This window comes from Ovis aries, chromosome 9, assembly GCF_016772045.2.
Source record: "Ovis aries strain OAR_USU_Benz2616 breed Rambouillet chromosome 9, ARS-UI_Ramb_v3.0, whole genome shotgun sequence".
NCBI classification, from domain to species: Eukaryota; Metazoa; Chordata; class Mammalia; order Artiodactyla; family Bovidae; genus Ovis; species Ovis aries.
In genome coordinates, this window is record NC_056062.1 from 14,149,475 (window position 1) to 14,171,314 (window position 21,840).

Consider the following 21,840-nt stretch of genomic DNA (forward strand, 5'->3'; position numbering starts at 1 on the left):
TGCACATTTTTCCTCAATTTCTGTTTTGCCTTTTGTTTGTAAAGGTTTTTAATGGAACTTTTATGTTTTCTGTGTTCTTAGATCTGTCGGTCTCTTAAGACTTAGTATATATAACACACTGATTTGCTTAGAGCCACTTTCCTTGTCCCATGGTTACATGAGTTCAGTTATTCTCTTCTAGAGCTGTACTTTCTAGTTTTACATTTAAAATTGTAATCTACCTGGAATTTATTTGGAGACTTGGTGTGAGATTAAAGGTCAAATTTAATTTTGTTTAACGCTTATCTGGTTGTCTTCGGAACATTTATTAAACATTCAGACTTTTTCCCATTGTTTAAAAATGTCACCTTTATTATGTAAAATCTTGTTCCTGAACTTGGCCTTCTGAACAGACCTTCGATTTCCATAGGCAAAACGTGTGGTTTGTTTATATTTTCAGTGGTCAGTTCTGTGGATTTTTATCTTGTGTACCTACCACAGGGTGTGCCCATTACCTACCCCCGGACATTACCTACCCCGTGCAGGGTGCTCCCCCCATATGTCCCCACCTACCCTGTGGTCCCTCTCTTATGTCTGGAAAAGCTATGTCTCAAAACTCTTGAAGTTCATATAAGTAGGTTCGTATAATAGGTGCTGTTTTATGTAACTCCTTTTGCTTACCATTTGTTATCCAAACAGACTCTTAGGCTAAAGTCTGAATCCCAGTGTGGCTTTTTGGAGATGAGAGGTGATCAAGGCTGAATGAGGTCGTCAGGGTGGGGCCCTGATCTGATAGAATTGGTGTCTTTATATGAGGAGGAAGAGTTGACAGGGCCTGCTCTCCAGTCACCTCTGCAGGCGCCGTGATCCAGGCTGCTGGCCTCCAGGACTGTGGGGAGATGGGGTGATCTACAGCAGCCTGAGCCAGCTTGTCCTGCTCCTCCCCAGGCGTGCCCACACTGCTCTCCGTGTGCTCTCGGTGGACATCTGGGGGCCACTTGTCTCTGCTGCTCTGTCCTGTGGGGCATGCTGCCGAGTGACGAGGAGCTGCAGCCTCAGTGGGCAGGTGGATGCTGGGCAGCGGGCAGCTGGGGAGGACCCCCAGGCTGCACACGTGAGGTAGTGTGCAGTGCCCTGTGCAGTCTTTCACCCACGTTTGTGTTAGTTGGTCTTTTTATTGATTTGCTAGTACTCTTTATATATTACGGCTATATTCTTGTGCCAGAGATCTTCTTAGAGTGTGGGGCTTGCCTTCAGTGCTGTTTAGTTTATCAGTCTTCTTTTATGAGTGTCCTGTTTGAGAAATATTTGCCAAGGTCACATTTTCTTTTAGAAGCTTGGCTATTTCAGTGTTTGTATTAAGTCTGAGGTCCCTTATGAGTTAACTTTTACTTGGGGTCTGAGGTGGGGGGGTCAAGGTTTCTTGGTCTCCTTACAGCAAAACGTTTACTGAGCCGATGCCCCCCTCACCCCCACCCCCAGAAATGCAGAGCCAGAGACTGTGCTCTTGCTGGGCTGTGTGTCCTTACCACCCCCCGCCTGTCTGGCCTCCGTATCCCTCAGGTCAGCCATAGGAACACTGGCTTAGTCTCGGCCTTCCCCAGTGGACACCTGCCACAGCGTCACCTGCGGTGCTTGTTCGGCTTTTCCTGGTGGTCCAGCTGGCCCCGCTGGTGGCCTGGCGGCTTCGATGGGCGAGCTTCACTTGTAGTTGGCTCCCTGCTCACCCTCTGGCCCGCAGGAGCTTTTATGCTAAGCTCAGGGGCCTGTCCCTGGGGTTTGCAGGCCCACCACGGCTTCTCCCAGGAGCTGTGCTGTGCTCACATGATTCTGAGAGGAGCCCTCCTGCTGGGGCCTGTGGGGCGGGTCGCCTGCCTCCCCCATCTCCCCTCTTCCTGAGTCTCTTCAGGTAGCCGTGACACGAGGGTCCCTGATGGCGGGGGCTTGTGGTGTCTGGGGGTGTTGTGATGTTTCCACTGTGTCGCGTGTCCCTGGCTTGGGCCGCCCTCCAGTGCCTCTCAGCTCGGCCGTGTCCAAGTACTGGGGCCCCTTCATGGCATGCATGTGAGCGTGAGTGTCCTAGGGCTCCCCAGAGGGGCGCAGGCAACTGGTGTGAGACCCAGAGGTGAAGAGGGGCTGCAGCTGCAGGGACAGGGAGGCTCGAGCAAGGCGGACAGTGGCGCTAAGTCCTGGGGCCAGTGATGGGTCTGCGTGGTGGCAGGGGGAGCTGGAGAGACAGCGTGGGGTCCAGGTGGCCAGCGCCCTCCCACTCTGAGCAGTAAGCCCTGCACGGGGCTCAGCGAGGGACAGGCTGTGAGCGGTGTCCTGGGAAGGGCCGGCTCTAGCGTGCAGAGAGCCAAGTGCCGGCCAGCAGTGCTTCCAAGGAAGGTGAGGGCAGAGACCCCAAGTGAGATCACCAGGCAGGATGTGATGGGAGGCCTTGCGAAGGCGTGCAGCCCTCTGCCGCCAGAGGCCAAGCAGGCAGACTTTTGATCGGGGCTTCAGCAAGACCTGTCCTGCCCAGAGGATAGTGACAGGCAGCAGCTGCCAGGGCTCCCGGGGAGGTGGTGGTGGGGTGCGCTCTGGGCTGGCCTTCATGCCCTTGGTGATGGGGTTTGAGCCACGGACACCAGGGCACAGAGGAGGGGTTGCAGTGAGGGGGCTGTGTGGGCAGCGGGGCTGACGGCAGGCCCAGAGTGGAGGAGGGAGCCCCAGGAGGTGCCCCCCGGGGTGTTCTCCAGGAGCCAGTGAGCCAGGTGGGGCCTCAACTTGCTGAGTTCCTCCCAGAGGACTCGGGGCGCAAGTTCTGCTACCCCAGCTTCCTTCCGTCCCCTCTTGCCCACGTGGGGAGAGGACAGGGATGGGCAAACTGGACTTCATATGCACAGCGGGCTGGGGCTAGGGTGTCAGTGGGCCAGAGAGAGAGAAGGACGCCCGGAGCGAGGGGTGCTGGAGGGGTGGCTGCGGCAGGGCCAGGCCCTCCCCGCCCTCCCCAGTGTCAGGCCTGGGGTCTGAGCGACAGCCCGGCCTGCAGGATGGCACCGGGGAGCAAGGATCGGGGCAGCTGAGCCGGCCCCCTGGCCTGTGCCCGGCACGCTGAGCTCTGCACTCGGAGGGGGGCCACTAAGGCCCAGTGATACCTGCTTTTTGTAGCTAACACACAAAACACCAATATCTTCAGCTAAAATGGATTTTTAAAAGTGTCATTTTATGGAGAATTTTACTTTCTATCTTGTTGTTTATTAGGCTCTTAAAGGGAAAGCTTGTAATGCATCCATTGATCGCAGTACCGATTGAATAGATGAGAGCACATAAAACAGCCCCCGCTCCTTAAGCAGCTGCCGTGCTCGCACTGGGGGCAGTTAGTGTCCCCCCACCTCCCGGTGCCGCTGGCCACGGTGCCCCCGAGTCACTTCTGCTTGTGGCTGGGGAGAGCCGGGGCAGCGGCCCCTGGGGAAGGAGCGGGGCCTTCAGGTGTGTCCGCACCCCCACCCCCAGTCCCTCCCAAGCGCTCAGCCTGCACCCTGGCCCGCCAGCCTTCTCGGGGGCCGTTCTGTCCTTGCTGTGACCCACCAGGGTCCTCAGGCCTCAGCTCCCACCCAGGCCGCAGCCCCCAGCCACTGTGAGCAGGTGCGTCCTGGGAAGCCCAGCCATCACCTCGGCCCTGCCGCAAGGTGGCCAGAGCTCAGCGGGCAGGTGGGCACACTCGGGAGGAGGGTCCTAGGAGACCAGGTGGCCCCAGTCACCCTGAGACCCATGCCGTCCGTCCGTCCGCTGAGTTCCTGGCCCTCCTGCCCTGCCACCCCGCCTGGGCCCTTGTCCCCAGCGTGTTCTGTCAGCACCTGTGGGACCAGCCTGTGGGGCGCTGGGCGTCAGCGTTTCCGCGGAAAGCCCGCTTAAGCAGTTTGCAGCCGTCACGGTGACGGCGCCAAGCCTGACCTACTTGGGATTCGCTGCGCGGCCGCCTGGCGCCCTTCTGCTGACGGCGCACTCCTCGCTTGCTCAAGCTGCGCGGAACCTGCTCCACGTCCTGAAAACTGCTTCCCCGCTTGTTTTCTCTGCTCCAGGCAGGCTGCCCACCTCCTGGCCTGCCATGCTGAGCCAAAGGCCTTTCCTGGTGTGACTGCCCACACGTCCCGGCTCCCGCCCACCAAGGCCGCCCCACGTTTCTCTGATGGGCCCCCGGCAGACCCCAGGGTGGGAGACTCAGGTGGTCCCCAAGCCTCCCTCCTGGTGTGCGCTCACCCTGCACGAGTCCCTGGAGCCTGCAACTTGCCAGCACGGCCCCTGTCCCAGGTGCTTGCTCCCAGGTGTGACTGGGCCCTGTATAGGGTCAGGGGAGGCTTCCCAAGGCCCCGACAGCCGAGCTTGGGCTCAGGGCAGGACTCAGGTGATGGCAGAGGCCCAGCATATGCATAGGCCCTGCGCAAGGATGGACAGCAGGCGCTGGGAGCAGTGGGGGGAGCCCTGCAGCAGAGCAGGGAGCGCTGCTGGAGTGAGGGGAGGTGACGGGAACTGGATCAGATGCGAGGTGTTCAGATGAACTGACCGGACAGGGTGCGGCGGGGACCCCGCCAGGGAGTATCAGTGAAGGCAGGGCCCCAGACTGCCTCTGGGGCGAGAGAGGAGGCTGGCTCAGGGAGGCAGGGTCCTCGGTGACTGGGGTCTGGCCTGTGGTCCCCAGAGAGATGAGTCTCCAGGAGGAGGCAGGGGACGCAGACTGTGGGGACTGGGAAGAACGTGCCAGCAAGACGCCTCTGTGCTGAGAGGCCTTCCTGTGGGGAAGGCAGCCCTTAGTTCCACCAGCAGCTCCCTGTCCACGTGTGGGCCCCTTGGCCTGGCCCTGTCCCCAGGGGCTCCCCACCCTCTCTGGGTGCACAGGACCCGCCCTTGCCAGGCTGCCTTAGGACTGGGTGCTGAGAGGCAGTGGCATCGTCAGCACTGGGTGTGCTGGAACCGGGCCCCTTCAGCTCCTGTGTGCTCCTGCGGCTCTGGCCAGGCAGCGGCAGCCAAGGCAGAGTCTGCGTCAGGGCTGGAGGTGGGCACGGCTCCAGGGTGGAGCTTGTCCTGCCTTGGGCATCCTGGAGGCTGGGGCCGCTTCCGGAGTCTCCCCGGCCCGGCCGGCCTTCTGCCCCTTGCCTCCCTGCACCCTCAGGGGGAGCCACTCTGCGGCCTTCAGGTGACACAGCCCCACAGGCTGCCTGTCCCCGGCCCGGGGCCTGGGGTGCGCTCACTGTGCGTCAGGTCCTGTCAGTGGGCTGGCGAGCCATGTGTGCATGCGTGTTTGGGAGCCCGTCTACCTGCGGTTCTTTGGGTGCACACCTGTGCTCCAGGCTGCCAGGCCACTAGCGAGGATCCCTGGGTGGGCCCATCTCAGCCGGGCAGCTCGAGAAGCAGACTGGGGCAGGCGCCCCGCACACAGTGTTGGGCCTGCACCAACCTGCTTGGGCAGTGGCCAGGGAGCGTGCAGGGAGCCCAGGGGGACTCTGGCAGGGTGGGCTCGGCACTGCTGGGGGGGCTGCCCTGAAGGGTGGGCTCGGCACTGCTTAGGGGGGTGCCCTGCAGGGTGGGCTCAGCATTACTGGGGTGGGGCGCCCTGCAGGGTGGGCTCGGCGCTACTCGGGGGGCCACCCTGCAGGGGGTGTCGGCACTGCTTGGTGAGGGGTCCTGCAGACCCAGCAGAGGACGTGCCACAGTCATCCCGGCTCTTGGGAGAGCCTTCCTGTCCTGCCCAGACTGATGCCCTGGCTCTCAGGGTCCTGCTTCCATGGGACTGTCCTCTTGCTTCCTGGGCACAGCAGCTGAGAGGGTACCTTGGAGGGCAGAGCCCCTGGGAGCTCCTGGACGGCCTCGGGCCTGGAACGTTGCAGCTGCTCCCTGGGCAGTGGACATATGGATCGCTTTTCTTTTTAAACCTACTTTTGCGGTGTGTGTGTCTTTCTCCCCATTACCAGCTCTTTTCATTTAAAATGTTATCTCCCCCCAACCCCGTCCTTCGTGGCCCCCCGGTGGGGGGGGGGGCAGGAGAAGCCCAGCCCTCACCCCAGTGTAGTCAAGGTTATGGTGATAAATCCTGGGGCATTGTCACTTCTATTCGGAGTAAATTGGCTGGCCGCTTTCGGGCTGAAGGAAAGATAATTTGCTGTAGTATTTCAAATGGATTAGAAATGGATTTGAAGGGAAAGTTCATGCCTCCCATTACAAAGGCGAGAAAGAGGACTATCTTAAGGCACGGTTCCCTCCCTGGCCTTCATTATCCACGCTTAATACCTTTCCTATTTTCCAGCGTTAATGAAATTTCCTGGCGGCGTGGGCCTGCCGGACGGATGGGAGAAGGCTTTAGGTCTGAGGCTCCTGTTGTAGAAAAGGAATTACAGGCCCTTGCCGCGAGGGCAGGAGCGTTCCCCGGGTCCTTGGCCCTGCTATTATCTCATTAATTTTATCCCCTCTTCTCAATACAGCTCGTTTCCAAAGGCTGTCCTCTCCATTAGGGTAACAATTTACTGGAGTGCCGTGACACCCACAGCAGTGAGAGGCTGTGAGGCGTTTGGGGCAAGCACCCCCAGCCCAGTGTTCCAGCCCCCGCCTACCCCAGTGTCTGCTGCCCACAGGCCCAGAGTCAGCGGGCCCAGTGGGTGAGGACAGGCAGAGGGGGCCCACGGGCGCAGGGCCCTCTCCGAGTTGTTGGGGGCGCCCACCTCCTCCCCGGTGGCCCCAGGATGCCATATGAGGACGGGGCTCCTCCCAGCCTGGCTCCCAGGCTCCAGCCCTGCCGCAGCACTGCACCCAGGCCCCGCCCTGAGGCCCGTGTACGTGGGTCCTCAGGCCCGATTGTACACGTGGGCCATGAGCACAGAGCGGAGGCCTGCTGCACCCCCACCCCACCCCGCGGCCCGGGACAGAGCCCGGGAGCAGGTCTTCTCTCTAGAAAGAGGGGCCGGGTTGGTTGGTCATACTCATCCATAAGAATAGCCATTCCCAGGCCCTCCGTCCTCCACCCGCTGGGCCTGCCAGGACTGCCCGCCGTGTGCTGCTGGGATCCATAGCTTCGCCTGCGTGCCTGCCTCTGGGGGTGGTGTCCTGTCCAGCCTTAGCCCAGAGCGCGTGCCCAAGGAGGGGGCGCTTCCTCACCCCCTGGAGGGCTGGTCTTAGGGCGTCCGTGGCTCTGCTTCCTCCCCTCCGCTGTCTCAGAGGCGTCATGCAGCCTGTGTCTCACATTTCATGGGGGCCAGCGCGGTGGACTGAGGGAAGGTGGGGGAGGACGGCTGAGAGGGCCCTGTTCCTGCAAGTGCGTCCTGGCATCTGGGAGCACAGCCTGTTGAGGGGGCACTGGGGTGGTGCCCTGATGGTGAATCCCCATCCGGCCCCCCGCCCAGGGCACATTGACGGAAGGGCAGCTGCTTTGTGGGCAGGAGGCCCCTGAGGGCTCCGGGCAGTGCGGGGCTGGCGCTGTGGGCGCCTCCTGGCCTTGAGCTGGGGGCTGTGGTGACCACTGGCTGGGCTCCACTCACCGTGGGGGTCGGGGCTCAGGCCAGGCTGAGCCTTTGGGCAGTGTCCAGGATGCCTGCAGGGGCTCCAGAGCTCCCAAGGCTGACGGGCTTCTTCAGTGAGGGTGGACCCCCATCCTCGCCCCTCCTCAGCCCCTCCCCGCCTTGGAGGAGCCCAGGAGACACATCAGGCGCCCACTGGGCATGCAGATGCCCCAAGCCCAAGGCGTGAGACTTGGGTCCCGGGGTCTGGGGAGGGCCTGGGGTCTGGCTATCTCCCCAGCGCTCGGCTAGGCCAGGGAGCGGGCAGCGGGAGCCCCTCTGGCGCAGCCAGGGTGGGCAGGGCTGCCAAGGACCCTTGGTGGGGGTCGCTCCCTCCAAGATTGGTGTTTGTGAACTTGAATTTTAATTAAGGGAAACTGGGTCAAGTACTTTCTGGAGGCCTGCTTGGCGCTTCCCGCCTGACGCTGCAGCTTCAGGTCTCAGCGCGCCTGGCTGCTGAGAGCAGCCTGCAGGTGGGGAGTCAGGCCAGTGGTGGGCCACCTGTGGGGCCTGCTCTGCACCGCAGACCCAGATCGGGGCCTCCCCGCCACGTGGCCCCTGGGTTGCCAGAGGAGCACGTTCTGCCTCCCCAGTGGAGCTGGAGTTTGTAGGCTCCCGTGGGAGGGGCTTCAGGGCATGGGAGCCTCAGCAGGAGGTGCTGGGGAGCCCAGGACCCCCGGACGACCCGGAGCTGCGGCTGGTGGTCCCACCCTGCTGCAGCAGAGGCGACACTCCCGCCCAGCTCTGCCAGTGGCCCAGACTTGCCTTGAGCTAAGAGAGAACTGAGCTCAATTTGCATAAGTAGGTTTCTGCTAAGACACGCAGAAGGTCAAGGCCAAGTCGTTCTGGAGTCCTGAGCCCCTCCTGTGGCAGCTCAAGGAGCAGCCCCCCAGGGCAGCTGTAGGCCCACTTCTGTGGGACCTGAGTTGTGGGTTATGGCCCCTGTCTGCTTCGGCCAGGGGGTCTGTGGGGGACTTCTGACCCGTCTGCCCTTGGGTTGGCCTGGGCCTGCACCCAGGTGACCTCCAGGCCTTTACCAGCCCTTGACCTTGAGGGGACTCCATTTCAGCCCCCAGATAGCTTCCCTGGGTTGGAGGTCGGTGAGGCTGTCTCTTCCTGGTCGTGATGCCAGGCGCTCCGTGCAGAGGACAGAGGAGCGGAGGGTGGGCAGAGGCCCTTGCTGACCTCACAGCATGGCCGTCCCAGAGCCAGGGTGCACCATGGGGCGGCGTCCAGGAGGCATCCCGGATACCGGTGACCCTCAGGGCTGCCTTAGTGCTGGCACTGAGGGCTTTCCCCAACAAAAGTGCCCCAGCCTCAGAGGTGGGGTTGAGGGTGCCACCTCCTGGGCCCTTGGACGGTGAGGGACAGAGGTCTTCTGACCACCCCAGGGCTGAGCTGACGGTCCTTCCTGTCTCTGCAGGTCCCTGGCGCTGAACACCCTGCGTCCCGCCGCAGGTGGGAAAGCCCAGACCGGCTCCCCTCGGTGGCGGAGCAAAGGCTACCGCTGCATTGGAGGCGTCCTCTATAAGGTGTCGGCCAACAAGCTCTCCAAGACCTACAGCCGGCCCGGCGGGGATGGGGGCAGCAGGCCCCTGCTGCGCACAGGTGAGGCCCCTGGGAGGGTGCTGTGCCTGTGCTCTTGCGAGGGCGCCCCGACAGCGTCCTGGAGCTGCCCCTGCCGAGGCGGCAGCAGCAGGGAGGCCCCCAGGGCACGCAGGCTGCACCCGCCTCTCGCTTGGCTGAGCCTCCTCTGATTTTCCGTGTTTTGCTCCTGGACAAAGGAGATGAGCCAGGTATGGTAAACACGGCCCAGCGAGTGAACACCTGGGGCCGTGGTGCCTGATCGCATTGGCAATGGCTCCCAACTGTGCTCGGAGGCGCCGACACCCCCACGGGCACGCCTGCGGGCCTGGGGAGACAGGCCACGGAGAAGGAAATGCTTCAGATTCGCTTATTGTACAAATTAACTAGAAAGTGTTTTGGTTTCAGTCCAATTTTACTGCTTTCCTTTTCTTTCAAAAAAAAGGTGGGATTTACAGGGGCTGTGGGGATTGCACCGGCCCAGCTACGCTCAGTCCTTAGCCTGACCACCTTAGAAGGGCAGAAAGGAGAAGAGCCCAGCTCAGGAAGTAGGTGGTGGGGTGCAGGGCCAGCTGGCGCAGGAGACAGTGGAGGGCCCCCCGGAACCTCCTCTCTGCCAGGACAGCTGCAGGGGGCTGGGGCCCAGGGCTCTGCTCCCCCATGCGCCCTGTCCCGCCCTCTGCCCGGTGGAGCCACAGGTACAGTCTTGTCTCTGACGCCCTCGCCGGCACATGTGGTCTGTGGGCCTCACAAACAGCTCTGGATGTCTCAGAGCCCAACTCTGTCCTCCCCAAATCTGGGGCCTGCACAGGGCTCAGCCAGGTGGTGTCCCTGGGGCCCTTACACACGAGCCCACGAGGGCTGTGGAGCGACCAGGTCTCTCTGTGGGCCTTGCTTTCTGCCCCCTCGGGCTGGGCGCTGGGGACTGTCCTGACTCTGGCGGAATCCCAGGCTGCACGCGAGGCCTATCCTGAATGGACTGGTGGGCTCTGGGGGGCACCCATGACTTGGGCTGCTCCTCCCTGCAGGGCGCCCGCCGGCGGAAGGAAGACGCGGGTTTGCCCCCTCACAGTCCAGCAGCCCAGTCTGGTCAGGGCAGGCGGGGGGCTGCCTTCGAGGGGTGGGGGTATGTCCCCCTTCCCCTGGGGGCCCCTCCGCCTGGGCTGGCAGCAGCCGGAGGAGTGGCCGCACTTCTTCCTGGGGGGTCACCACACTGAGTGCTGAGCTCCACAGAACCCACCTCCCCTGCAGAGCTGCCGGGGTGTCTTGGCCTTCCCCAGCCTTCTCCCCCGGCCCCCCAGCCGCTAGGCCTATGGTGAGGACAGAGGCCGCCTCCCTGCCCACCTGCTCCTGCGGGCTGCCGCTGCCCACGCCCTGCTAACCAGTCAGCTGGGGTAGCCCCCCACCTCCGTGTGGGGGCAAGGAGGTGGGGTTTGGGGTACAGACCACAGGGGAGCCTGTCCCAGGGACACAAGGCTGGCCAGACAGCACCAGCCACCTGGACCCCTGCCCGGTGGCCAGCTCCTGGCTTTGAGGAGAGTGGATTGCTCCCAGCTGTGGGAATGCCCACAGACTAGCAGCTCACTTAGATGAGTAATAATTAAAGAAATAAATTTTCTTCTCTGGTGTCAACAGAACTGTGACTTCAGCAAGAAAGTGCAGCCTTCCTTGGGGGACACGGGGGCTCCACCCCCCCTTCCTGGCTACAGGACTCTCAGCACAGCCTCAGCCCTGTTGGGGTGCCCGCCATCCCAGGCTTTGTGGGGAACAGCCATGCCCTGCCTGTCTTTTAGCTCCAGGGGCAGGGCCTTCTAGTAGGCACACCTCACTTCCCTGGAACCGGAACCAAGCACTTCCTCCTGGTCTAAGTCTGCCTGCCCACAGGACCCAGCCAGGGGCCCCTCCCCATAGGCTTCAGCCCACATGGGTCAGCCGTAAGAGCCTGCAGGGCCCTGCGGTAGAGCAGACCCCGAGTCTCCTGCCCCAGCCCCCTTGCTCAGCCTGCGCTGCAGGACTGGCTCCCAGGCTTGTTCTGAGCCCCAGGCCCCAGGCGTAGGCTGTGGGAGGGGGGGGGCAGTCTCTCTGCTGCCAGCCTGTGTCTGTGGGCCCTGGGCAGGTGGGGGGTCGCTGCACCTCACCTGTAACCTGTGACCTGTCACCCCCTCCCTGGGTGCTGCAGCGTCATGCAGAGCTGCATATGAGAGAGGGTCCCCCTGGTTGGTCAGTCTGCCCCTGCGCATCCAAGGCCCTGCCCCATGGCCTCTGCCGCTCGTGGACGCCTCTTCCCCAGGGTGGCACATTCCAGGGCAGCGTGGGTGGGCAGGGGGTGTGGGAGCTGGTGGTGCTTGCCCCCTCTGTGCCCTCGGACCCCAGGGCCCTCAGCTGGGGGAGGGCCTGGGCGGGAGAGGGGTGGGGCGGCCTTGCTGCTCTATTTCGGGAAGACCCCTAGGAAGTGCGAGTTCTCCAGAAGGCTCAGCCCTCCTGCTTCGAGGTTGCCAGGGTTTTCAGCTGAACTTTTTAGCGCCTCTCAAGCCAGCTACTTTATGTGCATTTTTTAACACTGCAAAGCATTTGAAAAGGTGCCTCCTCCTGTTCCTGTAAAAATTCCTACCGAGGCCTACACTGGCATTTTTTTAAGAGCCACAGTGGAAAGAGGACTAAACCTGAGCACCCCCCAGAGGCCAGACCTGGGGCTGTTCTGATGACTCTGACGACGGCTTCCCTGGAGGGCAGATGCTGCCCCAGCATCACTGGCAGCCTGGCTGACGGCCGGGAAGCCGTGCTCACTGACCGCTATCAGACTGCACTGTCATCCTCGGGCTAGCAGGTGGGGGCCACCACGTGCCGTCTGGACTGACCTCCGCTGCCACTGGACGATGGGTGTCCCCTGCCTGGAAACCAGATTCCAGGACGGCCTGGAGCCGCCCTAAGACCCCTCCCCGCCGGCCCCCCAGCTCTGGGCCCCCCTCTCGTTTCCGTGTCGTGCCCCCGCCCATTCAACCCTGTAACTCGGCCCCCTGGGCCTGGATCCCCGCAGGAGCAGCCTCCCTCCCAGGGGTTCCGCTGCACAGCCTGGAGCCGCCTTCTAACCGGAGGAGACGGGCTCGGAGGAGCGCCCCAGTGCGGCAGTGCAGGTGCTGCCCAGAGGGCTTGGTCGGCGCATGTCTGGGTTGGCGCTGGGCGCCCTGCAGCATGCCAGGGGGAGGGCCCTCCAGGTGGTGAGGGGGCCGCCTGTCCCGTGGCCGCCTCCAGGCCAGACATCTTGGGGACGTCCCTTTTTAAACCAGGAATGCTTTGTCATCGCCTCAGGTCCCTAAAATTTCTGAGTGATGTCACTTGTGCCTCCTGCCGTGACTCCATTTCAGCAGCCGCCTGTGGGAAACCTGATCTGGTCTGGGGAGGGTCACGTGTGTGTTGAGGAACTGTGGCTGTCTCACCCTGCCTGCCCGCCTCAGTCCTGGGGACTACCCGGGTATGTAAATGGCAGGCGGGAGCTGCGTGTCAGGCTGGATGCCCCCTCTGCAGGCAAGCCTGGCCGCGTGTCCACCTGTCTTCCTGTCACCATGGACCCCCCTTTGGGCCACAGTCAGTGACCTCAGAGAGGCCCTGCTTGGTCTGCACACTTGGGGTTTTGAGGAGTGTCTTATGGGATGCCTCCACAGTTTCAGGAGCCGGGTGCCTGCCTGGGCCTTGGAGCCGCGTGAGGCAGGCCAGCCTGCAGCCTGCTCCTCAGGCCATCTGGGAGTCTGGTTTCCAGGCAGGGGACACCCATCTTCTGGTGGGTTTCAGCATTTGTGGAGGATTTCAGCATTTGTGGCCATACTCTTCTTAGCTTCTATTTTACAGTGCTTTAAACAAGCCGTTCTTAGCTGCTGCAAAACTGAGTGGCATTCCCAGACCCTACTCAGGTCCCATGTCCTTGGGTTCTGCTCTGAACAGAGGGAGGTGGCAGGGAGGCCCTGCCACCCCCTGTTCCTGTGACCACCCGCTTTGAGGCAGGACCACTGGCCAGACACCAGGGTGGCCTCTGCCGGCTCCCCTTGGCTTCCCCCATGCCCTGGCCAGGGTGGTCTGGCTGGTGAGCAGGGGCAGGGCAGAGCCCCTGGCTGGCTGTGGGCCTGGTGTGACCCGTGCCCTCCTCCCACAGGCCGCTTGGACCCTGCCGGCAGCTGCAGCCGCTCCCTGGCCAGGTATGTGCCTCGGGGTTGGGGGGCTCCCCGGCCTCCCTGCCTACTGGGGCTCACGGTTCTCTCCCTGCCTCCAGCCGGGCCGTGCAGCGCAGCCTGGCCATCGTGCGGCAGGCGCGGCAGCGGCGGCGGCGGCGAAAAGAGGAGTACTGCATGTACTACAACCGCTTTGGCCGGTGCAACCGCGGCGAGCGCTGCCCCTACGTCCACGATCCCGAGAAGGTGGCTGTGTGCACCAGGTGCGCCCCCACCCCCAGGTGGGCGTGGGGTGGTGGGGGGCCAGGGCCGCCCTGGGCTCCCGCCCCTCAGACCTGCCCTGTGTGCGCAGGTTTGTCCGGGGCACCTGCAAGAAGACAGACGGGACCTGCCCCTTCTCCCACCATGTCTCCAAGGAGAAGGTGAGTGTCCCCCGCGCCCGGGCTGGAGCGGCCCCAAGGCTCTACCCCTCCACCGTGCTAGGCCCACCTGGGCCCCTCTCCCATCCCCCACATGCCCAGTGCCCCTCCCAGATGCGCCAGTGGGGGGCTGGCGGTGGGAGAGGGAGGCGCACAGCTGGGCCGGCCCCCCAGTGCGGGCAGCTGAGGTCAGGGGTCCATGCTGGCTGCGGGTGTCCTGCTGGCCCCAAGGGGGGGTCGCTGCAGGCCGGGGAGGCAGTGCTGCTGCTACAGCTTTTCCCCTTGAGGAACTTGGGAAGAATCAGCATTTTTCTCCCTAATAGAGCTTCGAAACTCTGTTGTGAGCAATTTGGAAATTCACGTCGAGTTTCGGGTTCATTAGCTCCGGCTTTGGAGCCGGCACAGGCTCTGAGCTGTCTGAGGCTGACGCCCCGCACCAGCGCCCTGAATTAATGTTATTGTTATTTGTGTGGACGTGCTGGGTGCAAACAAGGTTAATTGAAATGAGAATGCAGTTTCCTCTTGATAGCGGCGCTGACAGCTAGGAGGAGTTCCGTTTGGTGCAAGAGTTGGCGTTATTATCCCTTTTTATTAGCGCTAATTTGGGCCCTGTATCAAAACGCACATTAAGGGAATTGTCTGCAGCCGCAGCTCCACCAGCCCCAGGCCGGCCGCTCCCCTCTGCGCTGCAGTTAAAAGACGATTAAAAATAAACTCTCCTCGCTAAATCACCCTTTGTTTCTCTGCTTCCTCCCTCCTTCCCTCCTCGGCTACAGTCATACCAGCCCCCCCCCCCCCCCCCCACCCCCAGCCACCTTCTCCCAGAAAAGTGAAGCCCCTGTGTGTTCTCTGGAGGCAGGAGAGCGCCCAGTGGGTGCAGTGGGCACCACATGGACAGGGTAGGCAGGACTGACAGCGCAGGGAGGGCCCGGGAGAGGCAGGCGGCGTGAGACCCACAGGGCCACAGCTGTGTGAGCTCCTGGCAGGGTTCCCCCCCCCAGGAAACTGGCCTGCAGGGGGCAGGCCTCACCCCAAGGGCCCCAGCTGCAGAAGTTGGTGTGGGTGGGAGACACACACACCCTTGCCTCTCCGCCTCCACTGGCCCTCAGGCCTCACTTCCCCCTGCAGGGCGCAGCAGACTGCCAGCCTGTGTCCCCCACCAGGCCTCCCCTGGGCCAGCCTGCCCTCTGCCAGGCCCCTGTGGTGCCCACCCACAGTCAGTGCCAGCAGAGCCCCTGCAAGGGCTGCTCCGAGTCAGGCCTCCAGCTCACGGACGCTGCCGGTGCCCACGCGTCGGGCAGCTGGGAAGCCTGCTGGCTGTCAGGCCCTGTAGGCTGCCACCCCGCTGGGGCACCCGCACGCTGCCCCCTCCTCCCCTGCCCTGCTCTTCTTGGTGCCAGCGCCTCCAGGCCCGCCCCGCAGCCCAGACCAGGCAGGCTTGGGGCAGTCAGTGGACGTGGGGACAGCACATCTGAGCCTGAGCTGTCCCGCTGGCCAGGTCCCCGTCTCTGTCCTCACGTGACTGTAGGCCCGGGCAGCGGCACCCCCAGAGAGGCTGGGGGTCTCCCTTTGGGGTGGGCCAGTCTCTGTGTGGCTCACGCCTGGTGATGGAGCCCTGGGTGGGCCCCTGGGGTCCTGGGGGAGCTGCCCTGGGCCTCACTGCCTCCCGCCCCGCAGATGCCTGTCTGCTCCTATTTCCTGAAGGGCATCTGCAGCAACAGCAGCTGCCCCTACAGCCACGTGTACGTGTCCCGCAAGGCGGAGGTCTGCACTGACTTCCTGAAAGGCTACTGCCCTCTGGGTGCCAAGGTAAGGGGCATGAGGTGGAGGGGCACTGGGGGTGAGGAGCTGGCCCGGGGCCAGGCCCACCCTGCTTCGCTGGCCTGTCCTCCCCACCTGCCCATCGACAGCTGACAGCTGAGAAGCACGCCCGCTTCTCCCCCGCTCCTCCAGGGAAGGCCCCACCCACCCTGTGGGCCTGGGTGGGGCCCCTGGGCAGGGGGTCCCAGTGCCCTAGAGGGAGCCTCCTCACCAGCCCAGGGGCCTCAGCAAGGCCCACTGCCTCCTTGTCCGCAGATGCTGTGAGTGACCACCCTGCCTCGGGGCTTGTGGGCTGCCCTAGGCGGCAGGCCGGGCTCTGAGCCCGGGGATCGCGTGTTTCTGCAGGCCAGCTCCTTATTCTGGGCTGGGCTTCACCCTGTGGGGAGCACGGTGGGAGCATAGCCTTTCCCCTGCCTGCCTGTGCACAGCCCTCGGGGGCCCCCCGCGGAGGCCCCTCCTGCAGAGGTAGGGCCTGGCTGGTGGCTCCAGAGCAGCCCAGGTGGGGTGAGGTGGAGGCGCAGGACCCCCAGGGAGGCTGTGGGTGATTATTGTAAAAGATCCCAATGTAAATGAAAATATCAAGGCGATATTTAAGTTCTGCTTCTATTAGTGGAAGTGCTTACTGCGTGCGTTTCAGCGTGTGGGCGCTGCGTGGCTGCCACATGATGGATAGCGGCTTGTAATTATAGATGGGAAAAGCGCTGAGCAGGCCGGATCCAGTGGGGGCGGAGGCAGCAGCCTGGGCTGGCAAGGGTTAATTTTATTCTCTAAATAATATAAAAAGTGCTGAGTCGTCACCTTGCTTCTGAAGTGGAAGTCCTCAGATGGGCCCCAGAGAGTTTATAATATTCCACTGAATCAAGTGGAATTGTTAACCTTGCTTCATAAAGCGCTGGCTTGTTAAAGACACACATCCCCTTTTCTTGTGAATAATTTAAGCTGGAGTAGATCCGTGTCCTTCACCTCTTCAGGGCCACGTGCTGCTCCTGGTTCTGGGGCTCACTGGTCAGCCTCTCTCGTCTCCTCAGTTTGTCCCTCTGGACTCTCAGGACACTCGGGGACATGGCCAGCCTCCCGTGAGCCGCTGAATGTCACGGCGACCGCCTCACGCTTGCTCCGCCACTCCTGGTGCTGGTGGTGGGCTCCCCTGATGGCTTGCTGTCGAATCCGCGCGTGTTGGGGGAGACACCGAGGGCGGGTGTTGCAGCGCTGCCCTCCGCCCCGGCCAGCCTGGTCGGGCATCTGTGGCGCTGTGGCCTGGCACGCCCACCAGACTCATGCTGCTCGCACATCCCCAGGGTGCTTTCTGGCCAGAGGTCCAGCCCTGCCTGGGCCTGGAGCACTGCGCCTCCAGCCCCTCCTGGCGAAGAGCAGACCCGAGCGTGGGTATCATCCGCAGCCACCTCTGTAGCAACAGCGACTCCCCGGCCCTCATGGTCCCCCTCCACGACTTCCTTATCTCTCTGTCCCCCGTCTGTCAGCGGCCCACCCCCGCCACCTCCTGCCCTGCAGAAGCTCCTTTTCCTCTGGACGTCTTTCTTGGAAATCACAGACAGTGTCTCCGTGTCAGTTCAGTTCAGTCGTTGAATTGTGTCTGACTCTTTGCGACCCCGTGGAATGCAGCATGCCACGCTTCCCTGTTCATCACCAACTCCTGGAGCTTACTCAAACTCATGTCCATCGAGTCAGTGATGGCATTCAACCATCTCATCCTCTGTTGTCCCCTTCTCCCCTGGGCCTTCGATTTTTCCCAGCATCAGAGTCTTTTCTAATCTTCACAGCTTTACTGAGATAGAATTCATATCCGGTACAAATCACCCACTTAAGTGCACAGTACTATGGGTTTTGGTGCATTACATTTTAAATTTTTTAATTTTAGCAGAATTTGCCATTTTTAAGTGTATAGTTCAGTGGTATTAATTACACTGACAATATTATACAACCACCACTATCTGTTTCCAAAACTTTTTCATCGCCCCATACAGAATCTCTAAACAGTTGGCAGTGACTCCCTGTTCCCCCCTCCATCTCCTGGCAGCCACAAATCAACACTTTGTCTCCATGAACATGCCTATTCTAGGTATTTAACGTAGGTGGAATCTTATAGCTATTTGCCCAAATCTTTTTTGTATCAGTTGAGATAATCATGTGGGTTTTTTTCCCTTCATTCTGTTAAGCTAGTCAATCAGACATACTAACCACGTCAATCAATCACAAGTATATTGATTGATTTTTGGATGTTGAACCATCTTTGCATTCTGAGAATAAATCCCACTGGATCATAGTCTGTAATCTTTTTAATATGCCATTAGTCCAGGTTTGTAGTATTTTGTTGAGGATTTTGACATCTGTATCCATAATAATATTGATCTGTAATCTCCTTTTCTTGTAGTATCTCTGTATGCTTTGGGAACCAAGATAAGGCTAGCCTTGTGGATTGTTTTGGCTATTGTGTGTTAGGAAGTATTCTCTCATCTTCTGTATTTCTGGAGGAATTTGAAAAGAAGAGGTGTTAATTCTTTACATGTTTAGTAGGATTCACCTGTTGAAACCATCTATCTTGGGCTCTTCTTGATTGGGAGGTTTTATGATGACCTGATTCAATCTCTGTACTATACAGCTGACCCTTGAATACCACCCCACCCCCAACACAGTAAAAAATCTGCCTGTAACTTTGCAGTCAGCCCACCACATACACTGTTCCCATACCAGCAGCTCTTGGTATACAGTCAGTTCCTATTGCAACCTGGATTCTTGGCTGTTACACTAGTCTAGGTCTTATTTAAACAGTCCCAGGTTGTTGTTGTTCAGTTGCTCAGTCGCTCAGTCGTGTCTGACTCTTTGTGACCCCATGGACTACAGCACGCCAGGCTTCCCTGTCCATCACTATCTCCTGGAGCTTGTTCAAATTGATGTGCATTGAGTCAGTGATGCCATCCAACTAACTCATCCTCTGTCACCTCCTTCTCCTCCTGCCTTCAGTCTTTCCTAGCATCAAGGCCTTTTCCAGTGAGTCGGCTCTTGGCATCAGGTGGCCTAAGTACTGGAACTTCAGTTTCAACATGAGTCCTTTCAATGAATATTCAGGCTTGATTTCCTTTATTGATTGGTTTGATCGCCCTGCAGTCCAAGGGACTCTCAAGAGTCTTTTCCAGCACCACAGTTCGAAAGCATCAGTTCTTCAGTACTCAGCCTTGTGGTCCAACTCTCACATCCATACATGACTCTTGGAAAAACCACGGCTTTGACTACAGGGACCGTTGTTGGTTATTTGAGCTTTGGGATAAGTCATAACAAGGAAGCAGATTCCTTCACTTTTTTCTTCCTTGTGGCTATTTTAGCTGTTCTTGCCCCTTTATCCTTCCAGAAATGTATTTTAAATTCCAGGTAAGGTTTTTAGAGTTGGAATATGGATTCAGGTTGTCTTGAATCTGTGCTTTAGTTCGGTGAGAACTGGTCTCACCCACCGGTCTCTACAGTGAGTCTCCTGTGTATGATCAAGGCGCTGTTTCTAGTGACACAGACTCTCCTTTGATGTCGTTTGATAAAATTCTTGCTTGTCTTATCTCTGTTAAGTTTATTTCTCTCACATCTATTATTATTATAAAGAGCTTGTTTTTAAATGTTATTTTCTTACTGTTCATTGGTTATGGACATACGATTTTTAATATTGATTTTGTTTCTAGCTGTCTTGCTAAATTATATTAGTAATTGTAGTAATTCATCCATGAGACTTGGTCTTTTGGGTTTTTCTACATAAACAATCATATCTTTTGCAGATAATGACCATGTTTTCTTCCTTTGAGTTTAAATGCCTGTTCTTTTTCTGCCCTGCCTATTAGCCCAGTCAGATAGTAACTCATGGCCATGGGCTTCCAGCCGCACCCCTTGGTGAATGATGATGGTGATTTCTTGAAGGTTCTATATTAAGCTAAGGAAGCTCCCTTCTGTCGCTAATCTGCTAAACTTTGAGTTGATTCTGACTTCCATGGCGCTCTTGTTTCTTGCTTCTCGAGGTGATCACGTGGTTCCTTTCTCTTAGGTTGCTAATGTGCTGATTTCTATTCTCTGATTTTCTAATGTTAAACTAACCTTGCATTCCTGAGATAAACTCAGCTTGGTCCTAACATGGTCTTTTTACACATTTCAGGGCTCATTTTTTACACATTTCAGTTTATTTATGATTTGTGTAGAACGTGAATCATTGTTCATGCAGTTGGCCTAAAGTTTGTTTGATCATCTCGCTGCGGTCAGGTTCCAGTTTTAAGACCCCTTTGGCCGAGTAGACTGAGCTGAGTGTTCTCTGCTGTCCTCTTCTGTGTGCTGGTTCATGAGAGGTTGGGTAGCGCATTCTTGAATATCTGGTAGAACCACCGTGAAACCCTGGGCTGGCGCTTGCCTTATTTTTTTAACTACTGATTCAAATTCCTTTATGGTCATAGGAATATTCATTCAGATTTAATGGCAGATTTTGGCAGTTTTTCTAGAATTTGTAGATTTTGCCTGGTTTCAAATTTATTGGCATAAAACTTGTTCATTGTGTCACCTTCTGCAGCGCCAGCAGCCAACGGCACTTTTGTCATTCCTAATGTTGTTTATATGTCCCTTTTCCCCATACGTGCTTCTCTCTGCTTTCTCTATTTTCCTGTTTCCTCTGACTCTGAGGCGTCTCCTCTTTGCTCATGTAAGGCTCTGAGGCTGAGGGCTTTGCTCCGAGCACCCCTTTAGCTCCAGTCCATCGACTTTGATGAGTTGTTTTAGTGTTGGCATTTGGTTTTAAATATCACCTGACTTCTGTTGCTTCTTGACTGACTGACGCATTATTTAGCAGTGACTTTCTTTATTTCCTGCCTTCCCTAGTAGCTCAGATGGTGAAGCATCTGCCTGCAATGCAGGAGACCCGGGTTCGATCCCTGAGTCGGGAGGATACCCTGGAGAAGGAAATGGCAATCCACTCCAGTATTCTTGCCTGGGGAATTCCATGAACAGAGGAGCCTGGCAGGCTATAATCCCAGGAACTTTCCTCGCTTCCAGCTCTGCGGGGCGCGTGGGGCGGGGGCAGGGGTGTTGGGTTTGCTTTTTCCATGGCAGCCTTGCTTTAAGGATGGCAGGGGGCCCTGAGGTCTGAGACCAGCCCTGCGCCCAGTAGATTTTCCTCCATCATTTCACCTGCTCAGTAGTTCTTGGATGATTTCAGAAAGTTCTTTACATCTGAGCCTAGATTTGGGTTGTTCTGGGAGGACGGTCAGTTCAGACCAGCCATCTCTAGTCCCACAGTCAACCGGATGTGAACTGCATTTGGGATTTCACAGTTTCTAGTGCCACCATAAGAAAGTGAGACAGAAACAGCTGGAATGAGTGTATGTGACCCAGTAGCTCACAGATGTCACTGTGCAGTCAGGGAGGAAACCGAGGTGCTGCCTTTTACCGGGTCCCTCTGTGCTGAGTCCCGCCTCCCGTGTGTTGCTCCTGTTGAGCCACCTGGGCTCAGGGCAGCAGCGGGGCTCATGGCCACCACGGGACGGCACAGAGACAGCACCCCCCAGCCACCTCTCTGCACCCAGCCCAGGATGGGCTCTCCACCCAGAGGCCCTGCCCATCCCTCTGGCTGCCCAGGAGACCCCGCTGCAGCATGTGCCCCCGAGGGGACCACTGGGATTCAGGGCAGAGGGCCATTGACTCTGGGGCTGGGGGAGCAGGCACTGGGGGGCAGGGCTGGGGCTGCCCAGCACAGGGAGGGGTAGCCGTCTGGGTGCAGGCGTGCTACCTGCCTGTCTTCACACCAACCCCAGCACCGGTGTGAAGGGCCTCTAGTTCCTGGGTGGCAGCCAAGGGCCAGGTGTGGGGCAAGAATGGGGTCAGTGCCCAGATCCTGCTCACAGAATGGGCACAGGCTCCGTGGGGTCCTCGACCAGCCTTGTCCTGGGTGCTGGGAGCCAGACCGACATCTGGGGCTCTGAGGACACGTGCCCAGTAGGGGTGGCGGGTCCAGAAGGAAGTGGTCTCAAGGCTGTTGCCATGACTCTTCCAGTGGCTGTGCCAGGGGTCACCCCCAGGCACCAGAGCTGGCTTTAAACTTGACTCTGGGTGTTCTTGCCTGGAGACCCCATGGACAGAGGAGCCTGGTGGGCTACAGTCCATGGGGTCACACAGAGTCAGACACGATGGAGCTGACTGAGTGCATACGGGTAGCTTTGGGGCTCTGCTTGCAGGGGTTTCCATCTGGGTCTCTTTCTAGCACGTCACTTGTCACCTGGTCAGCATGAGGGTGGCTTCCTCCTCCTGGGTGGTGCACACTGAGCCAGCTATTGGGGGTGGGAGAATAGGCCCCCTCCTCTAGGAGGA

General features: G+C 59.3%; 1 protein-coding gene across 1 annotated transcript in view; it reads left to right on the forward strand.

Annotated features, from left to right (window-relative positions):
• The window catches only part of ZC3H3 (zinc finger CCCH-type containing 3), a 62,173-nt gene that overhangs the window by 37,063 nt on the left and 3,270 nt on the right, over positions 1-21,840 (forward strand). The window contains exons 5-9 of the mRNA XM_027973446.2: positions 8,932-9,116; positions 13,240-13,282; positions 13,357-13,518; positions 13,608-13,677; positions 15,352-15,483. Of these exons, the coding sequence (XP_027829247.1) occupies positions 8,932-9,116; positions 13,240-13,282; positions 13,357-13,518; positions 13,608-13,677; positions 15,352-15,483 (592 nt within the window). The remainder of the gene's footprint in view (positions 1-8,931; positions 9,117-13,239; positions 13,283-13,356; positions 13,519-13,607; positions 13,678-15,351; positions 15,484-21,840) is intronic.